At 43.4% G+C, this 23,393-nt stretch overlaps 2 protein-coding genes across 3 annotated transcripts; both read right to left on the reverse strand.

The window, feature by feature from the left end:
- Positions 1 to 2,511: 2,511 nt before the first annotated feature.
- RB195_026074 (uncharacterized protein) lies at positions 2,512 to 2,919 on the reverse strand (the record flags this gene model as incomplete). Its single annotated transcript, XM_064214473.1, has 1 exon — positions 2,512 to 2,919. The coding sequence occupies one exon, from the start codon at positions 2,917 to 2,919 to the stop codon at positions 2,512 to 2,514; it is 408 nt and encodes a 135-aa protein (XP_064070354.1).
- A 3,909-nt stretch (positions 2,920 to 6,828) lies between these two features.
- Positions 6,829 to 18,512, reverse strand: RB195_026075 (uncharacterized protein; the record flags this gene model as incomplete). Of its 2 annotated transcripts, XM_064214475.1 has the most annotated exons (27): positions 6,829 to 6,888; positions 6,959 to 7,039; positions 7,089 to 7,161; positions 7,223 to 7,332; positions 7,411 to 7,515; positions 9,431 to 9,537; positions 9,899 to 9,984; positions 10,335 to 10,478; positions 10,535 to 10,632; positions 10,704 to 10,798; positions 10,857 to 11,015; positions 11,820 to 12,018; positions 12,660 to 12,731; positions 13,355 to 13,462; positions 13,521 to 13,703; positions 13,818 to 13,890; positions 13,944 to 14,122; positions 14,185 to 14,345; positions 14,738 to 14,885; positions 15,006 to 15,167; positions 15,514 to 15,629; positions 16,010 to 16,184; positions 16,252 to 16,433; positions 18,002 to 18,108; positions 18,201 to 18,327; positions 18,396 to 18,431; positions 18,500 to 18,512. In XM_064214475.1, the coding sequence occupies 27 exons, from the start codon at positions 18,510 to 18,512 to the stop codon at positions 6,829 to 6,831; spliced, it is 3,159 nt and encodes a 1,052-aa protein (XP_064070355.1). The 2 variants fall into 2 exon arrangements, with proteins under 2 accessions (XP_064070355.1, XP_064070356.1); XM_064214474.1 differs by lacking the exon at positions 18,500 to 18,512 and having other exon boundaries at positions 18,201 to 18,445.
- Between the last annotated feature and the right edge of the window lie 4,881 nt (positions 18,513 to 23,393).

Consider the following 23,393-nt stretch of genomic DNA (forward strand, 5'->3'; position numbering starts at 1 on the left):
CATGTTTCTTATTAATAAGAATAGTTTTGTTGCTCTGATTTTGGAATCCTTTTCTGCTGAACGTTGGATATCGTGTGCGTCACCAGAATTGGATCCCAGGGGCTGCACAAGCTTTCATGCTTCAGATCGTAACTCGTGCGTCCGAAAGAATACTCTGAGGTGGTACTTTGCCAGCAAAAATGCTCGGGGTGGTCGCAGGGACGGACGAATAGAAGAGTATTTGAGATTTGTGATTGACTTCGATAGACGTCCACCATGGTCAAAAAAATCCTTTGAGGTTCAGATGGCAGTCAGCTATTGGATCTTTCTCGATAAACCGACCACCGTGTGACAGTAATCTTTGAGGATGGTGGTGTCGTATACGAATTATTTCTTTCTTTATTGTTGATAACAAGTGTTCTTTTCTATCTCGTGGTGCACTCGTATTTCCGCTCAGAGAAGGCGGTGGTAAGAAGTACTCCGGGATAACATAACAAATGGTATTGGTAAAATGTCGAGTACATCTCATTTGCGACTATGTGGTCGACCTCTACAAAGGTCGTGCCACTATGAGATTCCCATGGCTGCTGTAGATGATTTTTCTCCATCACAAAAAATTTCCCATGAAAGAAGCGCGTGGCAGACATCACCCAGCAAGGAGATTACCGTTTTCATTTTGGTCCCCTAATCCAAATCTTCCGATCATGTGTACCTCTTCTTTGAAATGAAAGAGGCGTTGAGGGGGAAGCTCTTGAAATTGTTGGATCTTCTCAATGGGATGAGTGCCCATTTCAAACATGGAAAACGTTCTGGTTTATCAAACTGCAGACCGTGTTACCCGAAGCGTTATTCATTGGGCGTCTTTTTGCTGCAGGTGTTGCCGTTGCAGTCGCCGACGTTACGGAGAAGAGGACCACGAGCATACAAATCCTCCAAACCAATAGAGAATATTTCAAATTAGCCGATGTGTGAAGTCCCATCTTTTACCCTCCCAGACAAGTCTGGTACAAATTTATCGACCCCGGAGAGATGAAAGGCTTGGTGAGCACTAGGGCGGATTCGAACCTCCGATCGACTGTGCAGACAACGCAACCTCTTACCGGCTGGGCTACACCCGCCCTCAACTCTTGAAATTAGGATCGAAGATGACGAATATTGTCAAACCTGATACCAATAACCGTCTCCACTCGGGACATTATTTTTTTTTCGAATATTCGCTGCTCATAGTGCAATTTGTGCTAGCAGGAGCAAAAGGTCTTAAGCTGTTGTATTTTCCAAGTAACGGTTCTTTCCAAGTGCTGTGAACGGCATTTAATGCGCAGTGTCTCCTCATTTTGAACAATCAACTGGCTTTGAGTGCGCTCCTACTGCTTATATTCTACAAACTTCTATCATCATGTTCTCAGTGAGAGCCTGTGATACTCTTGTTTGCAGTCACCACTGTAGTCCGCCTCGATCTGGTTATGGGATAGTACCTAAACAGGTAGAAAATTCGTCTATCAATTTCTTTACTACGCTGAATGTCTTGCCAAACCAATAGAAGAAAGGAAGAGTGTATAAACAAAAAAAAACAAATGAAAAGACCAGGGGTTAATTTTGCGTCCAATTCCACCCTGAGCATACAGGCATAAAAGAAAGACAGAATTAGAAAGGAGGTCCAGTTTATGTGAGTTTGGATTTCTCACAGCATATGCGGGTTGTCCATGGCATTCACTCACATCAGCCACTATTTAAGGAGCTTTGTAGAATTGATGGAACGGTGATAAATATGTTTATTCACGTGAATTTCCGAATGTTTCCTTTCGAGAAATTATAGCTATATGCTGTTCACGTGCATCCATAAGTACCGATTCTGTGGTTGCCTACTTTTACTAATGTGGTGAAGCTATCAGTCAAACGTTTCTCGTCAATATTGACTTTTTATTTTTTCAGTTTTCACGGACACCATCCTCAAAGAGCTTCAATTTGTAAAAACCCAAAATTCTCTCAGAGACGTGTATATAACGGGCGAATTCTCAAACATTTGAATCATATCTGTGTATGAGCAGCAAGATATGTACAACTCTTTATGTCTACGCCAAAATCGTGTAAAACATTGTGATACGAGCTGTCATATGACCACATATGTGCTAATGGTTTAGCAATGCCTTCGTTTTCGTTTTCTTACCTTGTCGCCGTTAACTAGGCTCAGATTGTATTTTATTTGCTTCATGGGAGTTGTTGCCGAAATGCTCCTGATCTCTGTCCTTCCCGTAGAATTGCACTTGTTCATACTTCATTTCGTGCTCTAATCTCATCAACAGAATGCTTTATTACGTTGATATGTAATATTAATGAAAATTTTAACTCATTGAAGTAAGATGAACTGTTGCAAATAAATCTTAAAATTTTTGCAAACTTCTGTGGTTTCCTACAAAGGAGTTGTCACTCCTCTCGCATCTGAAACGTTTCTTTTTATCAGAAAAGTGGTAGATAACCTCATTTGATAATTTAGACATGATAGCTGTATAGGCAGGAAATCAGAGGAAAACATCAGTCAATTGAACGTTTCATGAAAGGCTCCGGTGCCTTAACCAGAGAATTTGTCCCCACACCACGATGTTCGCAGTGCCTAAGCATCATATTACTAATCTCACTGATCGAAGTTCCATACCGCCTAATTGGCGACATTCCTCGGGCTGATGGCACGTTCCCACATCCGCAGGCCACTCTGAAGTCCCGTTCTGCGGGCCTATGACACACTACTCGCTCGCGGGCCATTCTGCAGTCGCGTTCCGCGGACTGATGCTCCGTTCCACCTGTTCGCGGACCGATGAGTTGTCCCGCCCATGCGGGGGGCTTCTGGAATGCTCCACCCACTCGCGGGCCATTCTGCAGTCCCGTTTCGCGGACCGATGCTCCGTCCCACCTGTTCGCGGACCGATGACTTAGTCCGCCCATTCAGGGGCCCCTGGTGTGCTCCACCCACTCGCGGGCTATTCTGAAGTCTCGTTCTGCGGGCCTATGACACACTACCCATTCGCGGGCCATTCTAGGGCCTCGTTCCGCGGACCGATGCTCCGTTCCACCTGTTCGCGGACCGATGACTTGGCCCGCCCATTCAGGGGGCCCCTGGTGTGCTCCACCCACTCGCGGGCTATTCTGAAGTCTCGTTCCGCGGGCCTATGACACACTACCCATTCGCGGGCCATTCGCGGACCGATGCTCCGTTCCACCTGTTCGCGGACCGATGACTTAGCCCGCCCATTCAGGGGGCCCCTGGTGTGCTCCACCCACTCGCGGGCCATTCTCGAGAGTCTCGTTCCACCTGTCGCGGCCTATGACCGCCCATTCAGCCCTTTCTCCACCCACTCGCGGGCTATTCTGAAGTCTCGTTCCGCGGGCCGATGACACCCTTCGCGGGTTCCAGTCTCGTTCCGCGGACCGTATTGGGACCGATGACTTGTTCCGCCCACTCAGGGAGCCTCTGGTGTGCTCCACCCAACCGCGGGCCATTCTGAAGTCTCTCTCGCCGCCCGTTGCTCTACCCACTCGCGGGCTATTCCGAAGTCTCGTTCCGCGGGCCTATGACACACTACCCATTCGCGGGCCATTCTAGGGCCTCGTTCCGCGGACCGATGCTCCGCTCCACCTGTTCGCGGACCGATGACTTAGCCCGCCCATTCAGGGGGCCCCTGGTGTGCTCCACCCACTCGCGGGCTATTCTGAAGTCTCGTTCTGCGGGCCTATGACACACTACCCATTCGCGGGCCATTCTAGGGCCTCGTTCCGCGGACCGATGCTCCGTTCCACCTGTTCGCGGACCGATGACTTGTCCCGCCCATTCGGGGGCCCCTGGTGTGCTCCACCCACTCGCGGGCTATTCTGAAGTCTCGTTCCGCGGGCCTATGACACACTACCCATTCGCGGGCCATTCTAGGGCCTCGTTCCGCGGACCGATGCTCCGCTCCACCTGTTCGCGGACCGATGACTTAGCCCGCCCATTCAGGGGGCCCCTGGTGTGCTCCACCCACTCGCGGGCTATTCTGAAGTCTCGTTCCGCGGGCCTATGACACACTACCCATTCGCGGGCCATTCTAGGGCCTCGTTCCGCGGACCGATGCTCCGTTCCACCTGTTCGCGGACCGATGACTTGTCCCGCCCATTCGGGGGCCTCTGGTGTGCTCCACCCACTCGCGGGCTATTCTGAAGTCTCGTTCCGCGGGCCTATGCTTTCGACCTGGTGCTCCCTCTGGTTCGTTCTGGGGTTACACACTACCCACTCGCGGGCCATTCAGTCTCGTGCGGGCCATGACTCTGCCCATTCGCGGGCCATTCTAGGGCCTCGTTCCGCGGACCGATGCTCCGCTCCACCTGTTCGCGGACCGATGACTTGTCCCGCCCATTCAGGGGGCCCCTGGTGTGCTCCACCCACTCGCGGGCTATTCTGAAGTCTCGTTCTGCGGGCCTATGACACACTACCCATTCGCGGGCCATTCTAGGGCCTCGTTCCGCGGACCGATGCTCCGTTCCACCTGTTCGCGGACCGATGACTTGTCCCGCCCATTCAGGGGGCCCCTGGTGTGCTCCACCCACTCGCGGGCTATTCTGAAGTCTCGTTCTGCGGGCCTATGACACACTACCCACTCGCGGGCTATTCCGAAGTCTCGTTCCGCGGGCCTATGACACACTACCCATTCGCGGGCCATTCTAGGGCCTCCGCGGACCGATGCTCCGCTCCACCTGTTCGCGGACCGATGACTTAGCCCGCCCATTCAGGGGGCCCCTGGTGTGCTCCACCCACTCGCGGGCTATTCCGAAGTCTCGTTCCGCGGGCCTATGACACACTACCCATTCGCGGGCCATTCTAGGGCCTCCGCGGACCGATGACTTGTCCCGCCCATTCGGGGGACCCCTGGTGTGCTCCACCCACTCGCGGGCTATTCTGAAGTCTCGTTCTGCGGGCCTATGACACACTACCCATTCGCGGGCCATTCTAGGGCCTCGTTCCGCGGACCGATGCTCCGTTCCACCTGTTCGCGGACCGATGACTTGGCCCGCCCATTCAGGGGGCCCCTGGTGTGCTCCACCCACTCGCGGGCCATTCTAGGACCCCATTCCGCGGACCGATGCTCCGTTCCACCTGTTCGCGGACCGATGAGTTGACCCGCCCATTCAGGGGGCCCCTGGTGTGCTCCACCCACTCGCGGGCTATTCTGAAGTCTCGTTCCGCGGGCCTTTGACACACTACCCAACCGCGGGCCATTCTAGGGCCCCATTCCGCGGACCGATGCTCCGTTCCACCTGTTCGCGGACCGATGACTTGGCCCGCCCATTCAGGGAGCCCCTGGTGTGCTCCACCCACTCGCGGGCCATTCTGAAGTCTCGTTCCGCGGGCACTACCCATTCGCGGGCCATTCGATGCCGTTCCACCTGTTCGCGGACCGATGACCCGCCCATTGGCCCCTGGTGTGCCACCCTGGGGCCTTGTGCTCCACCCACTCGCGGGCTATTCCGAAGTCTCGTTCCGCGGGCCTATGACACACTACCCATTCGCGGGCCATTCTAGGGCCTCGTTCCGCGGACCGATGCTCCGTTCCACCTGTTCGCGGACCGATGACTTAGCCCGCCCATTCAGGGGGCCCCTGGTGTGCTCCACCCACTCGCGGGCTATTCTGAAGTCTCGTTCCGCGGGCCTATGACACACTACCCATTCGCGGGCCATTCTAGGGCCTCGTTCCGCGGACCGATGCCGCTCCACCTGTTCGCGGACCGATGACTTGGCCCGCCCATTCAGGGGGCCCCTGGTGTGCTCCACCCACTCGCGGGCTATTCTGAAGTCTCGTTCCGCGGGCCTTTGACACCCACTCGCGGGCTATTGAAGTCTCGTTCCGCGGGCCTATACACACTACCTCGGGCCATTCTAGGGCCTCGTTCCGCGGACCGATGCTCCGTTCCACCTGTTCGCGGACCGATGACTTGCTCCATTCATTTTGCTTGATGACTTGGCCCGCCCATTCAGGGGGCCCCTGGTGTGCTCCACCCACTCGCGGGCTATTCTGAAGTCTCGTTCTGCGGGCCTATGACACACTACCCATTCGCGGGCCATTCTAGGGCCTCGTTCCGCGGACCGATGCTCCGTTCCACCTGTTCGCGGACCGATGACTTGGCCCGCCCATTCAGGGGGCCTCTGGTGTGCTCCACCCACTCGCGGGCCATTCTGCAGTCCCGTTCCGCGGACCGATGCTCCGTTCCACCTGTTCGCGGACCGATGACTTGGCCCGCCCATTGCGGGTGCCTTTGGTGTTCTCCACCCACTCGCGGGCCATTCTGCAGTCCGATACCTTCCATTCGGTTCTCAAAGAGTTCTTGGTACCTAGCCCCATATTTACGTTATTTTCTCTTGGCAGCCCTCTAGAAGGAGGTATGAAAAGTAGAAGAAAGTGACTGGTGTACAGTCGGATATTAATTTTTTATCGTCCAACAATTTATTTCCAATTCCAACACCTTTTCATGGCGAATCATTTCGTGTACTGATCACACAAATAGAAGTTGAGGCATGCAGCAATTACTTCGGACTGGATTAAAGAGGAGAATGATGAAGGTTACGTATTCTTTCTCCATGATATACTCTGGCATCACAAATAAATCTCAATAAAATACAGATCTAACAATACAAAATAAAATACGGATCTAACAATTCCACTGAATACCTACAAATAACTAGATGTGCTAACAACTGCTATACACTTGATTTACATGTCATAATTAGGACTAGGGGGAAAATGAAAGAGATTTTCGGCTGATACATGCATCACATTTTTAACTGAGTATTTACTCTCAATATTATCGCTCCAACCTCATCATTCTTCACCGGTTCTTCGTTGTCGTTTTTCCTTCGAGGTAGAACGTAAGGCATTCACCTTTTCCCTGAAGTTACAGGATTAAGTATGTGTAGGGTTCTCCTGACCTGAAAAGAGAGGGCTTGACTTGACTCTACTTTGACTTCGATCTTTCCTCTTTCAACGACGATGAATTGCTGAAAGAAGCAGTGGAGCAAATTGTGTGCTTGCTCGGAAATCTGAAAGATCTAGCATATTTAAGTATTTTCAGCATCAACGTAAACATACTTGAATCTTGTTTGCTACTCCAGTGCTCTCCATTCTGGATGCCATATTGACAGTGTCACCAAAGAGACAATACCTCAAGGAAATGCATGGGAATCCAAGTGGGAAATTGGAGGAACCTTCTTTGAAGGGAATACCTCGGAGCAGCCAGACCAACTACTCCGGCCGCTACACTGCCGCTGTGGAACCCGATGCGGACCATCATCACCTCTTCAGGACGATGTGCTAGTTTGAAGTTCGAGACAAACTGCAATCAAGAAGCTGTTTGTGAACGAAGGTAACTATGTCGCATGTTTTTCTGGATAACTTCTCAATTTAATCCTACCGCTCTCATTTTTAAGGCAATGTCAGCAATGTGCTGTACATGATTGTTGCCATTCTCATTTGGTACCCCAGATACGATCATGTAAGCATCGCCGATGGTTTCAACCTGGAAAAAGAGAGATAATACGTTTCAGACTCCTGTTACTCCAAGATGTTGTTGGAGGAGTAACTCCCGTTTAAATAAAAGAATAAATTCGCTGTCATACAAAACTACGACAGCTTAAAGGCATCACCAGACGAATCTGAGGTGGTAAGGATTTCAGGTGGAGTATTCTTATACGGGATAGTAGATTATGGAGAGGCGATGATTCCGTCCATCTATTCTTAACTGCCGTAAAAAACGGTCCGGAAGATGCGGCGCGTGCACAAGGTTGGCGCGCTCCAATCGAACTTCATTGTAGAAAATATCGCACCGGAACGCTCGAAGCCATATATCTTCCGTATCTTCCGGGCCGTTTTTTACGGCAATTAGGAAGAAATGGACGGAATCCTTTGGAATTATTTTTCGCCGTTGAGTGCTAAGCCCACCAATCTCATGGCGCCATGAGTGAGGTGTATGGTGGATGAAGTGAGGCATATCTTCCTAGTTCTTACATTCGATTTCGAATGTCTATCCCTGTGTGCTGTTTGATGTTTATGCGGAGGGATTTTGCAGACTTCTTATCCACTCTTCAGCGGCACAATTTTCAATTTTCTCGACATAACCTTTGCGTGCATGTGTACATTCACGTTTAGAATATAACCACGATTCACCATCTCAAAACGACTAATCTCTTCATATTCTGCCACACACGGAACATCGTATACCAACATCGTATTTAGGACTCATATGTATGCATATGTGTATGTAATGGAATGAAATTCCAGAATGAGGGGGATGGACCTCGGATTGGTGCTTTGGCGCCAAATTACGGTAAAACGTAATAAGTTCACGTGGATGGCAAAGAGTAAATGAGGAGTTGAGAAGCGTTTCCCTGCCCTGAAAGTTGCATAGGTTGTGTTTCACCACTGTCTACTTCTCCGCATATCCATTTCCGTGCACATTTGCTTCAGGTTGCTAACATCCTTTCTTCACACATTCGAGAAATGTATGCAAGCGGCTACATAGATAGTAGCTAACGGTTTACGCTATCCGACGTAAACGCATCTATTGTGAGCACATCATTCTGCCCAAATTGTTGGGGAAGAACGGGAGGAAAAACTCATACTTCAAATAGGGCATTCAGATTCTGGCGGTACTGAAAGAGTACAGGTGTAAAATCAAGTCTGAATATTCTCTAAATGTAGAACGGACACATTTAGGAAAGAAACTAAGTAAACCTTCATCAAAATGTAAATTTCATAATCTGAACTTGATCTTACAGAAAATGCCACTACTTTCAACTTTTATTGATGCGAGTAAAGGCGAGGTTCAGAGTGATATATATATATATATATATATATATATATATATATATATATATATGCCAAATTATGTATATATAAAAGAAAAAAGTCTGATTCGAATAAATTTACCAAGACTACTTCCAATCAATTATTTTCTTAAGAATATATTACGTTAAGACAGAAATATTGAGAAAGTTGTCTTTTTTCTGCACTATTCCCGTATTCACTATATATTGGAAATGAGTCAACGATATAATCACCAAAAATAATCAGCACAGTACATTATGGACACGTCAGCTATCGCCCAAAACTGAGGTTGGGAGATGAAGTCGGCCACTACCGACCAGTGTCATCGAACATGACGAATGTTTTCTTTTCCACGGGAAACCAAGAACAAGCGGTCAGGTGAACCTGAGGCACAAGAATAGGGTGGATGAAAGTACCTCTGGCAAAAATATGGTCTACTGCGGAATGGAATGTGTGAGATCCTATTGCTGTATCTCACCACCCTTAACCCTGCACCTTCATATACACATGCCCATAAGCATAACTTCATATATACAGGAACAGATAAATACTTATATATATTTCATGTGAAGTGAAAGAGAGGACTCGCACAATTAATACTTATTTACCTTGTACGCATCATGCTTAGCGATTATGGCATCAAATCCGGAAAACATATCGTTAAGGAATGTAACAATCTGTAGGGGCGTAGATGTCGACGATATCCTTGTGAATCCTGGAAATGAAGCTAATCTCCGCTCAAACGAGTAAGGCTGACTGAAACAATTAGTACAAAGTATGCGAGCAAAATACTCCAAAACAGCGTTCTTCAGAAACCTGATCACGGAAGAGCCATAACGTAAGCTTAAACCTGCGTGGAATTAAGAATTAAAAGCACTCGCACTACTGTAACTGTCTTACGATCTGTTATCATCATATTTTTACAAAATACAAACCAATGGATGAGATACACTAGCTTCACTTCAAAATTCTATACGTTCTTCAATCAGCATTTCCCAGAATTTCAACGAGTTCCTGATAACTCTAGTTCATGATATGATAGATATAACTGCAAAGAGTAGTGAAAACGAAAATACCTCGAATGTCTGAGAACAATACAGTGGCACATGAATAGAGTTGAGGTAGAACTGGTTTTCCAACCTTCAGATCCTCGGCGACAGACCTAAATGCTTTCGACGGTAGATATACTCCTCCCGGTGAGTTAAGTTTGCTTTTGATGGATGAAGTTTTTCAATAAGTCTTTTGTTTTTTAAAACCAAAATAGAATGCGTTCAGTAAAATGCGCAAATGCAAAAAATCAGCTGTGTTCAAATCCCACGCAACACCGTACCGGGGTACTTATTGTAAGCAGTCATTAAAATATATTACAATCTAAAATGTACGGAGTGCACAACATTGTACAATTAAATTACATTTAAATACACAGTGCAGTGTTCCACGGACAAAATATTTGCTTCATCGATTGTCATGCTCTATTAATGAACTAGAAAATTTTCGATTTAGACTGATTACTTGGGCAACATGCTGTTCAAAAGTCGATCCGCTTGTTTTTGCGCCTCTTCAAGAAGGGCTGTGCGATCCCGCACCATGTTCTCCAGGTTGCTCGTGTACTCTTCCATCATTTTCATCATCTGGTCCACAAGCGATCCTTTCCCACTGAAATGAATCCAATTACAAGTTGAAGTGAAATCTTATCTGTAAGAGGATCTTACGTTGAACGTAGATTCGCGTTGACCATTGACTTGACCTTTTTTACCTGTGGTCGCATCTCAGGAAGTTCAAGCCAACAAGCTTCAATGCAGGATAGGAGCTGCAAATCAACCAGTTCCAATGGTGATGTTGATAGAAAGTGAATGACGAACGTGGTGGAAATAAGGACACCTGAAGATTATAAGTTTCCGTTCCTTGTGAGGAAGGGAATGTTGGACGAATGAGCTGGTCGTCATCGTTCGACATAGATATCATTTCCATTAACTCTGCAAAAGATTTCCAGAAAAAAACATATTGACGCATGGCAGAACCTCCTTAGCTTACTTGCAATGCTTTTTCCTCTCTCGTGGAAAGGTTGAACACGGAACAGGATCTGATAGAGCACCATTCCAAGCGAATAGATATCGGCTGCCTGAGAACCAGGTGGCAGTGTCTTTCTAGTTACTAACTCACGTATGATTTCGGGAGCTTGCTGCACGTACTCTGGAACGGAAGATTAGAGATAGGTTGGAGGCAATCGATGACGCAACAGGATATATGCATATGTATACTGTATTTTATCTATATCCTATATTTTATATCCTATATATTTTAATATATTTTAACTTCTGTAGCTGGCCCGACATATATGACCACTTGAGCTTGCATTGCGGTTTTTCCTACAATCTACTTCCAATATTCTCTTTAATAAAATTAAAAGTACTATTCTGAAATTTAGCAACCTGCAATTCCTCCACAAAACTTACAGTCCACTTATACTTTGAAGGTGTAGTATTTGTGACGATACCAAGAATTACTAATAAGATGGTGTGTGTTCAAGTTCAGATCTACTCAGCGTGCAAGGTGGAGCGGAAAAAGGGGTAAAGTGTCTGGCGTTAGGCAATCCGCTTGTGGTGCGCCAACTTCAATTCAGAATCGTTTACAGGTTACGAACGCCTGTCTAGCCTTACAGTGACTTGCGGTGCTAATCAGCTAGAGGCATCAAGTCAGTGTTTTTGTCCTCCCAGACAAGTCTGGTACCAATTTAACGACCCTAATATGACCAAAGGCTAGGTTGGCACGAGGACGGTTTCAGGCCATCGGTCGATCGCACAGTCACAGCGGTATCTCTTCGCAACTGCGCCACAGTCGCCCTGAGTGGAAAAAAGCAGGAGAATATATAACACTAGACTCAAAATTTATTGGCCACGCTTTTCTCTTATCTTTCTGGAATATTAGCAGTCATTTGTAGTTAGGCTTACATTATATACATAGTACTGCAGCGTCTAACTACACAAAAGCACTCACTTCTGTCCGCCAAACGATCTGTTTCGTCCTCTCCCTCAGCTACAATGAGTTTGATCTCATTATGGTACAGCTTTTCAGATATGATCGCTTCCGTGCCAAAATTCGTCAACTTCACTGTCCAATTCGAATCCACCAAGCAATTTTGCAGACATAGGAGACCGTGAATTAAAAGCGGTGACGAATGGAGGAATGCGAGACCCTGAAAAAACAAAAATTTTAGTCCTTGCTTCTAGTATTACATAGTATAGAAGCACAAAATGAATGAAATGTAGGAACCACTGAAAGGATAATTTTACGAACTGTCTTGGAGAATTTCCGCTTATTATGAGCAAGGGTTAACATCAGTGCCTCCTCAATCGGCTTACTAGCAATGAGTAGAACACGAGTAAGAAGCCAATTTCACTTCGGTTGATGCAATCAACAAATAGGCAAACTTCAGGTTTTAAGGTATGGATAATGTTCAACAATTGTAACCCAGCATAATGAAGAAAGAGTGCTGATCGATGTTGGACCGTAAATTTTTGGGACGATGAATGACAAGGAGGTGGACACGTGGAGGAATAAAATGACCTTTCCGGGGACAATCAAAGAGACGAGCTATTGTTTTGGTCCGCTGCACAAAACGATTGATACGCTTTAAAAACTAGTATCTCGTCTTTGTGTTGAGTGGGAGCAAAGGAGGCATATGAAAGCGATTCCTAGGACCGTAAGAAAGAGTGAGATTTGTACAAAAAACCTGAAGAGCCGTTTTTATCCTGAATAGCAACAGAAAATTTAGATCAACATTTTATCAACCAATGGATTTAAAAGTGCTCTTAGTAAAGACTGATAATCACTCGCCTTGACCACATCCTTTGCAAACGAAATTTGAAAGTTTCGTCCAAGTTTCAGCTCATCGTTGAAGAGGATGTCCTACAAGTTTGTGGATGACTGACGAAGAGGCAGAATCAGGGATAATTTTTTTCATCTTGGTTGACTCTGCTATTGTAATAGTGAGAACTTGATACAATTAGCAGACTATATTTCAGGTACAGCATTGTTTTTTATATCCAGAAAGAAAAACTTCAAAATACCGTACTAAAAACATAAAAAAAAAGATTTTAAGATAGATGTAGCAGTTGGAAGAAGTTGAAAAACTTGTATTGCGACAGGGTGATCACAGGTTCACAACTTTTGAGCAAGAATACAAGAACTAAAGATGTAATGCAGCACACACGGAGCTTGGACGAGCAGTAAGGAGATGCATCCAAATCGATATAAACGTAGTACATCAGCTTTCAATAAGATTAATTCTAGTTGCACTCTAACTCTTAAAAGTTAGTAGTAAAGTCCAATTTTTCTGTTTTGGGGAGTTTCAGGACCAATTTCAATACTCTCACTACCTTTTTTCATCATTTCTTTAAAATTGAATTAGTAACGAAAAGGTTGAGATACACGGTAGATACATTAGATAGAAAGAAATGTCAAAGATAGTTCAAAAGAAAAGATTAGACTTCAGGATCGAAATTGGCCATCCTTACGATTACAGCAATCACCTCAAGACTTCCACGGTTGCAGTACAACCACAAAACGATGAATTCGTTCTGCTGATTGAAGGAGATACCATAGAATTTGTTGAGATTCTCATTTTCTGTGAGTTTCAACTAAAACAAAATCGAAGACATTTCTTGCATTTAACATTTCCACGATTAAAAATCCCACCTCCTTCAGCAGTTTTAACTCAGACTTAGGGAATGTAATATTTCTCATTTGTTGAAATCGTTTCACGGCAAGCCGCACTCCATTCGACATCGCCTGTTGCCCAGAAATCATTTGTTTCGATCCTAAGCTCCCAGAGAATGAGCCGGAGCTTTGAGATCTACTAGCGAGGGAGTGCTCAGATTTCTGGAAAGAATTATTGCTTATTAAGGTGAACAACGCTACTATAAAACAAAAAAAAATAAGCGTAAACTGTCCATGGGATTCCGATCAAGACGCTATAGACTTCTAATTTCATACCGATTTGGCATCCAAAATTCTCACGCTGTCCCGTGGAATACGCCAAGTCATATCATAAAGTAGTCTTTCTTTCCTGTAAAACGAAAATGGAGAACGGTCACTGATTGCAATGAACATTCTACTCACTGCTTCAAGTAGACGAAGTAGGATAAAGGTACTATCGTAATCACAAAAATAGTTACGCCAAGAAGTACAAAATAGGTAGTGTAGTCGCATAAGGAGCCAGTGAATCCACATGATGGCATCGCTCCAGGCAATTTACCGGTGGACGAGGACCAGTAGAATTGTACAACCTCATGAGCTACCTAAATTTTTCAGTTTACGCGGAATAAAATAGAAAAGATTAGAATCAGATTCAAATTCTGACGTGTTCGGAGCACTGCTCAGGATTTCTCTCGCAATGTTCTCTTTCTGCATTCTTCGCTTCGAGTTCAACGACAATTCGAAGTGTACCATTAGTTGTGTGGTATGTGGCATAACTAGGCACGCGGATGGCTTTGTTGTTCATGAGAACTTGTCCAGTGGCTCCTAGAATTAAAAGCATAACTCTACCATAAAAGCATAAAGTGTCTGGCGTTAATCATTCCACTTGGGATGCGCCACCATGCTGGCTTCAATTCAGGATCGTTTGAGGTTTACGAACACAGCTACACAGTGACTTGCGTGGGCTAGCCCACACAAGTCACTGTGTAGCTGTGTCGTCCCACATATGTCAAGTCACATATGTCAAGTCCCATCTTTTACCCTCCCAGACAAGTCTGGTACCAATTTATCGACCTTGGAAGGATGAAAGGCTTGGTGAACACTAAAGCGGATTCGAACCTTCGATCGATCGTGCAGACAGCGTAACCTCTTACCGACTGCTCTACACCCGCCCAACCCCAGTATAGGTGGAAATTATTCCAGAAAGATTGACTTACCAATAAATTGTCTGTTAGTCATTTTCGTCCAAATAAATGATCCATTTTGGTGCACATCGTATCCCCCAATATCCTCATATGCATCACGCAAAGCTAGACCGTAAAGGAATAACGCATCGTAGAGGGACATGTAGGCTATGGTCGCGTACTGGAAAAGAACACACAATTCCTTTTTTGTGCTGTACTGAATTTTTTGATTACGGATGGCTTTAACTTATTGAGTAGTTGAAAAAAATAAGCAAAAATTATACGAGTACTAGACACCCACGTAACTGCTGAGCATTCCAGTTGCTTGGCTAAATTTTAACTGGAATTCATCGAAAAACTTCTTATCGTATCCATGTGCTGTGATAATGATCGCATTTTCAAATGCTGCTTTTACTTCCTGCTTGTCAGCATTCGTCGCTTCCCAGGGATAATGGTCGTTCAACTAAAAGCTACATGTTACCTGCTATAACGGTCACACATTGCTCAAGTCATTTTTTCACAAAAAAATTAAAAGAAAAGGATACTATACAACCAGTTAAAAGGACCTAAGCTCACAACCTAATCACAATCAATCTATAATATGTAAATATGTAAATATATAATATTTTCAGAACCATCTCCCCCTTAAAACACTTTGATTAGCTGACAAACGTACCCCCACACTACTTCGCAATATTGGAAACATCTATGACTCTTCTCCAGAATCCATTTTTATGATTAAGACATCTAACTTATTCTTCACTCACTGGAGGAGTTCTAAACTCGTATTGAGAAAAATTTCAACTCACATGAGCGAGCCACGGAATGATGTAGACATACTCTTCATTTTTCATTCCTGTACGGTGAACAGCAAGCATAAAGTTGGTTGCAGAGTGGATATCCATACCCAATTCGACGATTATGACTAAATTTTCAACTTTCTTACAGGAGAAAAAGCCTAAATTTCTCAATGGGGCCGCGATATGAAATTATACCAATAGCATGATTTAATCTATCATCGGGATTCGGGAGGAAATCAAAGCCAAAAAACTGAGAATAGAGAGACTTGAGTTCTTCTGGATAGAAGATCCAGCAAAAAAAAGTCGGTTTTTGTATATCGGCGTTCAAAATTCGTGTTCTTTCATGTGAAAAGACTTCCACAAACCCACTCTTTCCATTCACTTTTACCTACGCCCTGCTTACACCCCTCTAGCTACAAGTTTCCATTGCCAACGTTTCCACACTTCTACTACTATTATCCGTAATGAATGTTAAATGAATGTTAAACGATTATTTATTGCGTACTTCTTGCATTGTTCTTCAGCTGCTTCAGTTTTCCGGAAGAAACGATGTCTTCAGCTGAGGCGAATTCGTCAAATTCAACCAGCACATTCACTTTAATATCTTGCTTTTTGCAGAGGTTGTTTAATGATTGTATAGAAAGCCGCTCGTAGTTCACAGCAGATCGCACAAAGCCGACCTGAGCATGATTATTTTTGTCATAGCTCAAAGTTTCGCTACTGATTTCAGCAATTTCGTGTTCTTACCTCATTCCAATTGTTCAGCTGCAAGAATGATAGAGTAGCACGTGCCATTTCACTTGCCGATGTAAGTGCTACGGATCCAAGGGTGGAGAACACAGTACGGTCGCTGAGAGCATCGTCTCCGGACATGTGCGCAATGATAGGGACATTCCAGCGAGGAGCTAGTCTTCCGATCACCAACATCTCTGGAAGATTTGCAATGAATCACGAATTCATTGTATGAAATAGATTTCAAGAGATGTTGTGTAGCTTTTGGTTATTGTATGTGATCCGAAAACATACATATTCCTAAGGGTTTCCTTGAAGCACAATGAAATTCATCGCATCCACATCAATGTATGTCCTTGCTATTGAAAAATGAGATACTTGATATTGACATCAAAATAATTTCCTGCATCTGCGGCTTCTTAGACAACCGTTAAAAAGGTAATAAAGAAAATCCATTCAATAATAAAGAAGAATCTGGTTTAATTTTAGTTCAGTATTAAAAAAAAGATTTTTCTTTTCCCGATTGCAAAGTTTATGCGAGTGTGTTTGTGCCAGTACTGTTCTACAAAAACAAAACGTCTTTCGGGTTCAGGTGAGCCTGAGATGACTTATTTAGCCCCTGTTACATCCAGAATCTTCAAACGTGTACGATTTCGAGCACACAATGATGCATTAGCGCTTATAAAATGTTGTACATTATGATTTTTCCGTAAGTCAAATATATATTTGATCATATAGATATAATCGTTGCCTTGAGGACACCAATTATCCTAGAATGAGGATGATTTTACGAGTCTTGCATTAATTAATGATCCAACGCTTGTACTGTCGTTCACCTATTAAATCGAAATCGAACCAGATCCGCTCTTATCACGTCAGTATCTCAGCATTTTCGAATCAGCTGCTAGTAAGAGACCTGCATCCTCACTTGCTCTACTCTCCTAAACAGGTCCCAACCAACACCTACGTAAAAACGCTTAGAAAAAATCTTTTAATGAGGGAAGTTTACAATGATATAGATGAGTTGGTCGCCGAAGTCAAAGCGTGGATGGTAACCAAGGATCGGCACTTTTTTGCTTTAGGGATCGACATTCTGACAGGAAAATGGGAAACAGTTTTTGAATTGCGCGATGAGTACGCTCCAGAAGAACTATTTGAGTTTGTTGAAAATGAATAATTCTTCTCCCTAAAACTTGAATAAAACTAATCAAAAACGACAGATAATAACGTACCAACACAATAATTTCTTAATTCATCAAAAACTGCAATAAGTAGTTCATTTTTAGCCTTCTTAATACATTTTCTCTGTTAAACATTGTCTCTGAGCAAGGTTAAAGAGTGAAGATACTGAATTTTTGCACTTACAATTGTACTCACAAAATATTTGCAGTTCACACCTTCAAGAAAATAAAACTAGGTTAACTGTACCCATATATCTTACGAAAAAAATAGGTAAAAAAATCCTGTTTGCTTTCCAGTGATCTATTACTGAATTGCGACGTCCACGCCACTAACTTCAAGCGAAAAAAAAGTTACATGCTAAAAATCACAGAAAGTAATATTTTGGCCTGAGAAAAATGTATGTGCTGATATAAAACTGCAAGCGGGAGATCAGCACAGGGGGATTCCAAGTGAATGAGGACTGTAAACTTTAAGTATAAGTTGTAGTTTAAGTAAAAATATGCAAAACACAGTAGGAAATATTATTTACATACAAACACAGTAGGAAATATTATTTACATACAAAATTGTTGAAATGACTCACCATTGTTACAACCTGGTCCAAAATAAACCGTAGCATTTTTCATATAGTGCAAAAAGGCAGCGTGTTCAACTCCTGAGAATTTGTTGCAGCTCTCCATTGTCATCACTCTAAAAACTAAAGATAAACTTCCATGAAATCTCAGAAATTGATACTTTCTATTCCTCTAAATAAAGAACAAATAATGTAAATAAAAACTTACGTGAGAGTGTAGTTGATAGGCAGTATTTTTCGTTCCTTTAAATCGTTTGCGCACATTTTAAGAATTTCCGGTTCATGAGCAATTACTGGATTGTTCGGCTGTAGATGACCAATTCGTACTACGCCTCCTGATCCAGCCAAACGTCCGCTGTTTATCCTTGCTGTTGTACTCAACGGTTTCGCATCCGTCACTAACCATAGTAGTAGAAGTGCCACAAATCGCACTTTATCACTTAAAGATCGCATTAACGACTAGTGAAATGTTGTCGAACCACCACCAAACGCTGATGAATTACTAACTGTACTGAGTCATGCGAAGAAGTCGATAGCCTCCTCCCTCATCCTTGTCCAAATGTTTTTTAGACTAGAGTAAGCAGCGCAGTTGGACGGCTACGCGCTTTCTCGAAATTTTAGGACATTATTTTTTTTTAACGTTTGGCAACGGATGCCTTGTTATGAATCAAACAGATTAATGCATCGAGAATCCACTATCTTCGGAAACATAGCTTCCGGAAAACTATACTGCGATTCCAATGCTCCAAAAATGACACAGCGGATGCCTTCAAAACAGTAATGCGTTTCACATCCGTTACATTAGCGACATATGTACATACACATTAGTTACGCAACTTCAAAAATCTTTTTTTTCCGAGAAATCCTATCATCTACAATTATCCACTGTTCCAACAGGATAAGAGATATCTACATTTTCTATACATACGTGCGGAATATATGTACTGGACCCACATATATATGACTTTCAATTTCAACATGAAAGCAGTGTGTATTTAAAGACGAAGAAGGAAAGTTAGTTTAAAAAAAACTACTAGGCATGCACACATTCGTTTTTAGGAATTTCTGAAAAAAAAGAATTACGGAAAAGTCTGCAATTCTTCGTTCAGGGTTCATAAAGGTAAGACCACTCGCCTTTTAAAACAGAGAGTAGAAGTTTTTTTTTTCGTTTCAAGATTCAGATTGAGGAATTAGAGCTGAGAAATAACGCACAGATTCCGTTAATGCTGTGGAAAAAATTGGATAGAAAAAATAATTATGAAGATGGGATGTCCAATATGTTCTTAATCACCACTCATTTAATACAAAATAAAAACGGCAATTTTTTGCAGCACAAAAGAAATTTGAAAATAAAAACCAATGAAATGTTTTGGGACTAAATTTTTACATAGTCACATCAGCATGTCGTCCGTAAAAGAAGTTTTCGGAAATGTTTTTTTTTGTCATAAAGCTCGAAATCTCAGTTTTGAAATGTTCCACTTTTCTGTCTATCTTTTCTTTCACATTTTTCAAACTTACTTAGAAGTTACGCCGATGGAAAATAGTTTACAGTAATTTTTTGGGTCCAAATTGCTTTTGGTAAGCGATCAAAAATTCACCACATACAAACATGTTCATTATTTCGCTTAATCCATATCAGGAGGAATATTTGTCGTGATGGTTGGTGCTGTAACTCGCCTGTTGTGGCTAAATCTCATCTCATCGAATGATTTCTCTTCCATAAACAAATTCCGAAGTAAAAAACTTTGAAATGAAACAGAATCATTGATAAACGTTTCATATTCGATCTAAAATCATAATAATTCCATGAACATTAGAAATACAGGTGATAATTTCACTTAGAATGAATTTGCTCACTCAGTTAAGATCCAGATTCAAAAATTTTTTTCAATTTTTTTACACTTTCCGTAAACCAATGTTTATACACGTAAAATTCAGTAAAAGTTAAGGAAAAAGTAAGCAAGCAGAATGTCTAGCCTCTTCACCTTGGTTCATTTTGTATAAATATGCAGTAAACAACGCGTGGACTGCATAAATTCTTTTTGAACTACGAATGAAATTGTGGGAAATAATATAAGAAAATAATGAAGCTTAAAAATTCTCAACACATGTCATAGCCGTTGCTTGAAAAAATATTTTCCTGAGCTCTTCAATGAAATTGGTACACGATAACAGTAGTAATGCATTTCAAGGACACAGAACCAAAAAGCACATTTACTCGGACATTTCATACAGAGTATGAAAGTGAAAAAAAGGATTTCGAAAATCAAGGCAATCAGTTTGTAAGGAATCGGAGACGGATCCACAAACGATCGGATACTGTAACTCACCTACACATCCACCACATAAGTAAGAACAATCGCTCTCCTGATAATAGGATGCCAGAGGTGCTATCAGCAGTAGATGAGGTACGGCTGAAGTCTGCAGTAGGTTTTCCCTAGGTGGGACGCACGCGACGGTTTCCGGAAGAAGCGCATCGGATGCGGCCTAATGGTGGTGTCGACTTAATTCCATACGATAAGCGATGTTTTGATTGAACCAACTACCACTTCAAGCTGTTTTGACACATTTACAGATGAATTGAGTTATAGCCGTCCCGGATTACTATCATCGTTCCGGTGCTCTTAATTCGTATTTTGTTAGTCACTCCGTCAGACCAACGTTACACTACCATTTCCTGTGATACGTAACACCTCAAAATAACGCATTTTCAACCTTACTTGGAGGTTATGACCTGAGAATTCTTTCCAACTATATCGCCCCATTATTCACTTTCTACGCAAAATCTACCATATTATCGCATATCACGCAAATTGTGCATAATATATTAAATGGGTTTGACCTAAGCTTCTCGTAAATTTCTTACCATTGATTTGTTGGAGTATCGTAATCTAATTAATCACGCATGTAATCCAAAAAGTATAATATATAGGACTCCAACGAATCAGCTTATAGATGCACTTTATCGTTGGTTTCATGTAAGGATGTCTCGTGCTATTTCAATTCACCGGAATACCAGCACATTTAAAATTTGAAACTAAGAAAAAATAGCAGAACACCCTTAATATGAAAAGTGACAACCTGTAAAGAACTCGATCCTTATCATGTCTACCTTTTTAAGCAGTGCAATAATTACTATCCTAAACTGTAGAAATTTCCAGCTAAAAGAAAAAAATGTCTGGGCAAACCACATTGATTAGATGGTTCCGGGATAAACCTGGATTTTCTTTGAACTCGAGTATACCATACATAGTCAATTCATTCAGTTCCAGTACTAGTTAGCACTCCAAACTGATAAAACTGCGTAAGGGCCAGAATTGGAATAGCATACTATTATCACAATCCAAGCTACTTCTATGTAAAAGTGAGCATCGGATTTAACATTATACTTGGCCGCTGCACTCCTGAAAAATGACTATGAAAGCGGGGCCAACGGAAGAAAAGAATAGAATTTTCTTCATTAGCTTACAGGCATCACCCCACGAGTCTGAGGTGGAATGGATTTCAGGTGGAGTATTCGTATAGGCGATAGTAGATTATGGAGAGGGGGTGATTCCTTCTATTTCTTCCTAATTGCCGTAAAAAACGGCCCCGAGGCTGCAGCGTGTACAAGGCTGGCGCGCTCCAATCGAACTCGTTGTATAAAGTAGCGCACCGGAAAGCCCGAAGCCGTACCTTTCGGGCCGTTTTTTTTACGGCGATTAGGAAGAAATGGACGGAATCACCCCCTCTCCTTAATCTACGATTCCGTATACGAATACTCCGCCTGAAATCCGTAATACCTCAGATTCGGGGTGATGCCTTTGAAAAGGATTATTTGCGGTCGCGCTCTCACAAATGTTTCTAGCAAAGTTACCCTCAAAAATTTGTTTTTTTGTTTACTTTCCACAACGTCTCTTAAGAGTACCAATTAGGTTGCTGTGAAAATAGCGCGCGTTTTTCGTTGCCTTATATCCGCGGCAAACTTTTTCCCGTTACAACCACATTTAAATAGTAATTAGATTCAATAATTTAATAATCATTGGAAACCGTACGGCATTTTGTAGCGCATTTCGTTGGTTTATTTCAGTGCTGAAGTGATCTTGAACGAGAAGTGATATTTGGTCAGTACAAACACTTAGAGGATAATATGTCCTAGAAAGATTTCCAGCAAATCTTCTTCTACGAGTTCAAGCTGGACAAGTCCACGGCGTAGACAGTTCGTAACGACAAAGTTGTTTGGGGTATGAGAATCCCCATCGAGTCCACGGTACGGCCTTGGTTCCAAAGGTTTCCATGTGGCGATATGAGCCTTGAAGTTAAGGAAAGTAAAGGAAAGGAAAGGAAAGAAAAAAGAAAGCCCTTCTGAAGTTAACGACCACTCGTTGAAGTCGATCATCGGAGATGATCCGCTTAGAGACATCACCCCATGAATTTGAGGTGACACGGATTTCAGGTGGAGTATTCTTATACGGGATAGTAGATTATGGAGAGGGGGCTGATTTCGTCCATTTCTTCCTAATTGCCGTGGAAAAGGGTACGGAAGATGCGGCGCGTGCACAAAGCTGGCGCGCTCCAATCGAACCCTGTAGAAAATAGCGCGCAGGAACTCTCGAAGCCGTATCTTACGGGCCGTTTCTTACGTCAATCAGGAAGAAATAGACGGAATCACCCTTTTCTCCACAATCTACGATCCCGTATACGAATACTCCACCCGTACCACCTCAGATGTGTGGGGTGATACCTTTAGGTCAGCACGAGAGGTTGCCCGAGAACTACGCGTTGACCACTCGACAGTCGTCCGCCATTCGTAAAAAAAGTTGGAAAGGTGGAAATGTTGAACACATGGGTGCTGCATGAACCGAGCGACTCCCAAAGAAACCGCAGCTTTGACATCTGCTCAACGCTTGCGTTACGCAAAAATGACAATCCATTTCTTGATTGTATTATTGCGTACAATGAGAACTGGATCCTTCATGACAACAGGATGCGTCCTTCAAAATGGATGGACAAGGATAATGCTCTCACGTACATCTCGAAGCAAAAAATGCACCCGAAGAAGACCACTGTACGGTAGTGTGCTACAAGCGTAATAAGCTACAGCTTCATGAAACCTGGCAAGACCATCACTGCACAGAAGTACTTCAGAGAACAGGACGAAATGCACCTGAAACTCCAGCTTCTTTGTCCGGCGCTAGTGAACAGAGCATGAACGAGCAAGGCTGCGAGACTCTCTCTTATCCACCATATTCGCAAGACCTTTCGTCAACGGACTATCACTTTTTCAAACATCTAAACAGCTCCTCAAGAGGTAAGATGTTCCTAAACCAAGGTGATGCCGAAAAGCCAGTGACTTCTGGAAGTTCGTGGATTGGAAAAGCTCGGACTTTCATGCAGCGGAAAAAGCAAACAGGTGTCTCGT

This window comes from Necator americanus, chromosome X (assembly GCF_031761385.1).
Source record: "Necator americanus strain Aroian chromosome X, whole genome shotgun sequence".
NCBI classification, from domain to species: domain Eukaryota; kingdom Metazoa; phylum Nematoda; class Chromadorea; order Rhabditida; family Ancylostomatidae; genus Necator; species Necator americanus.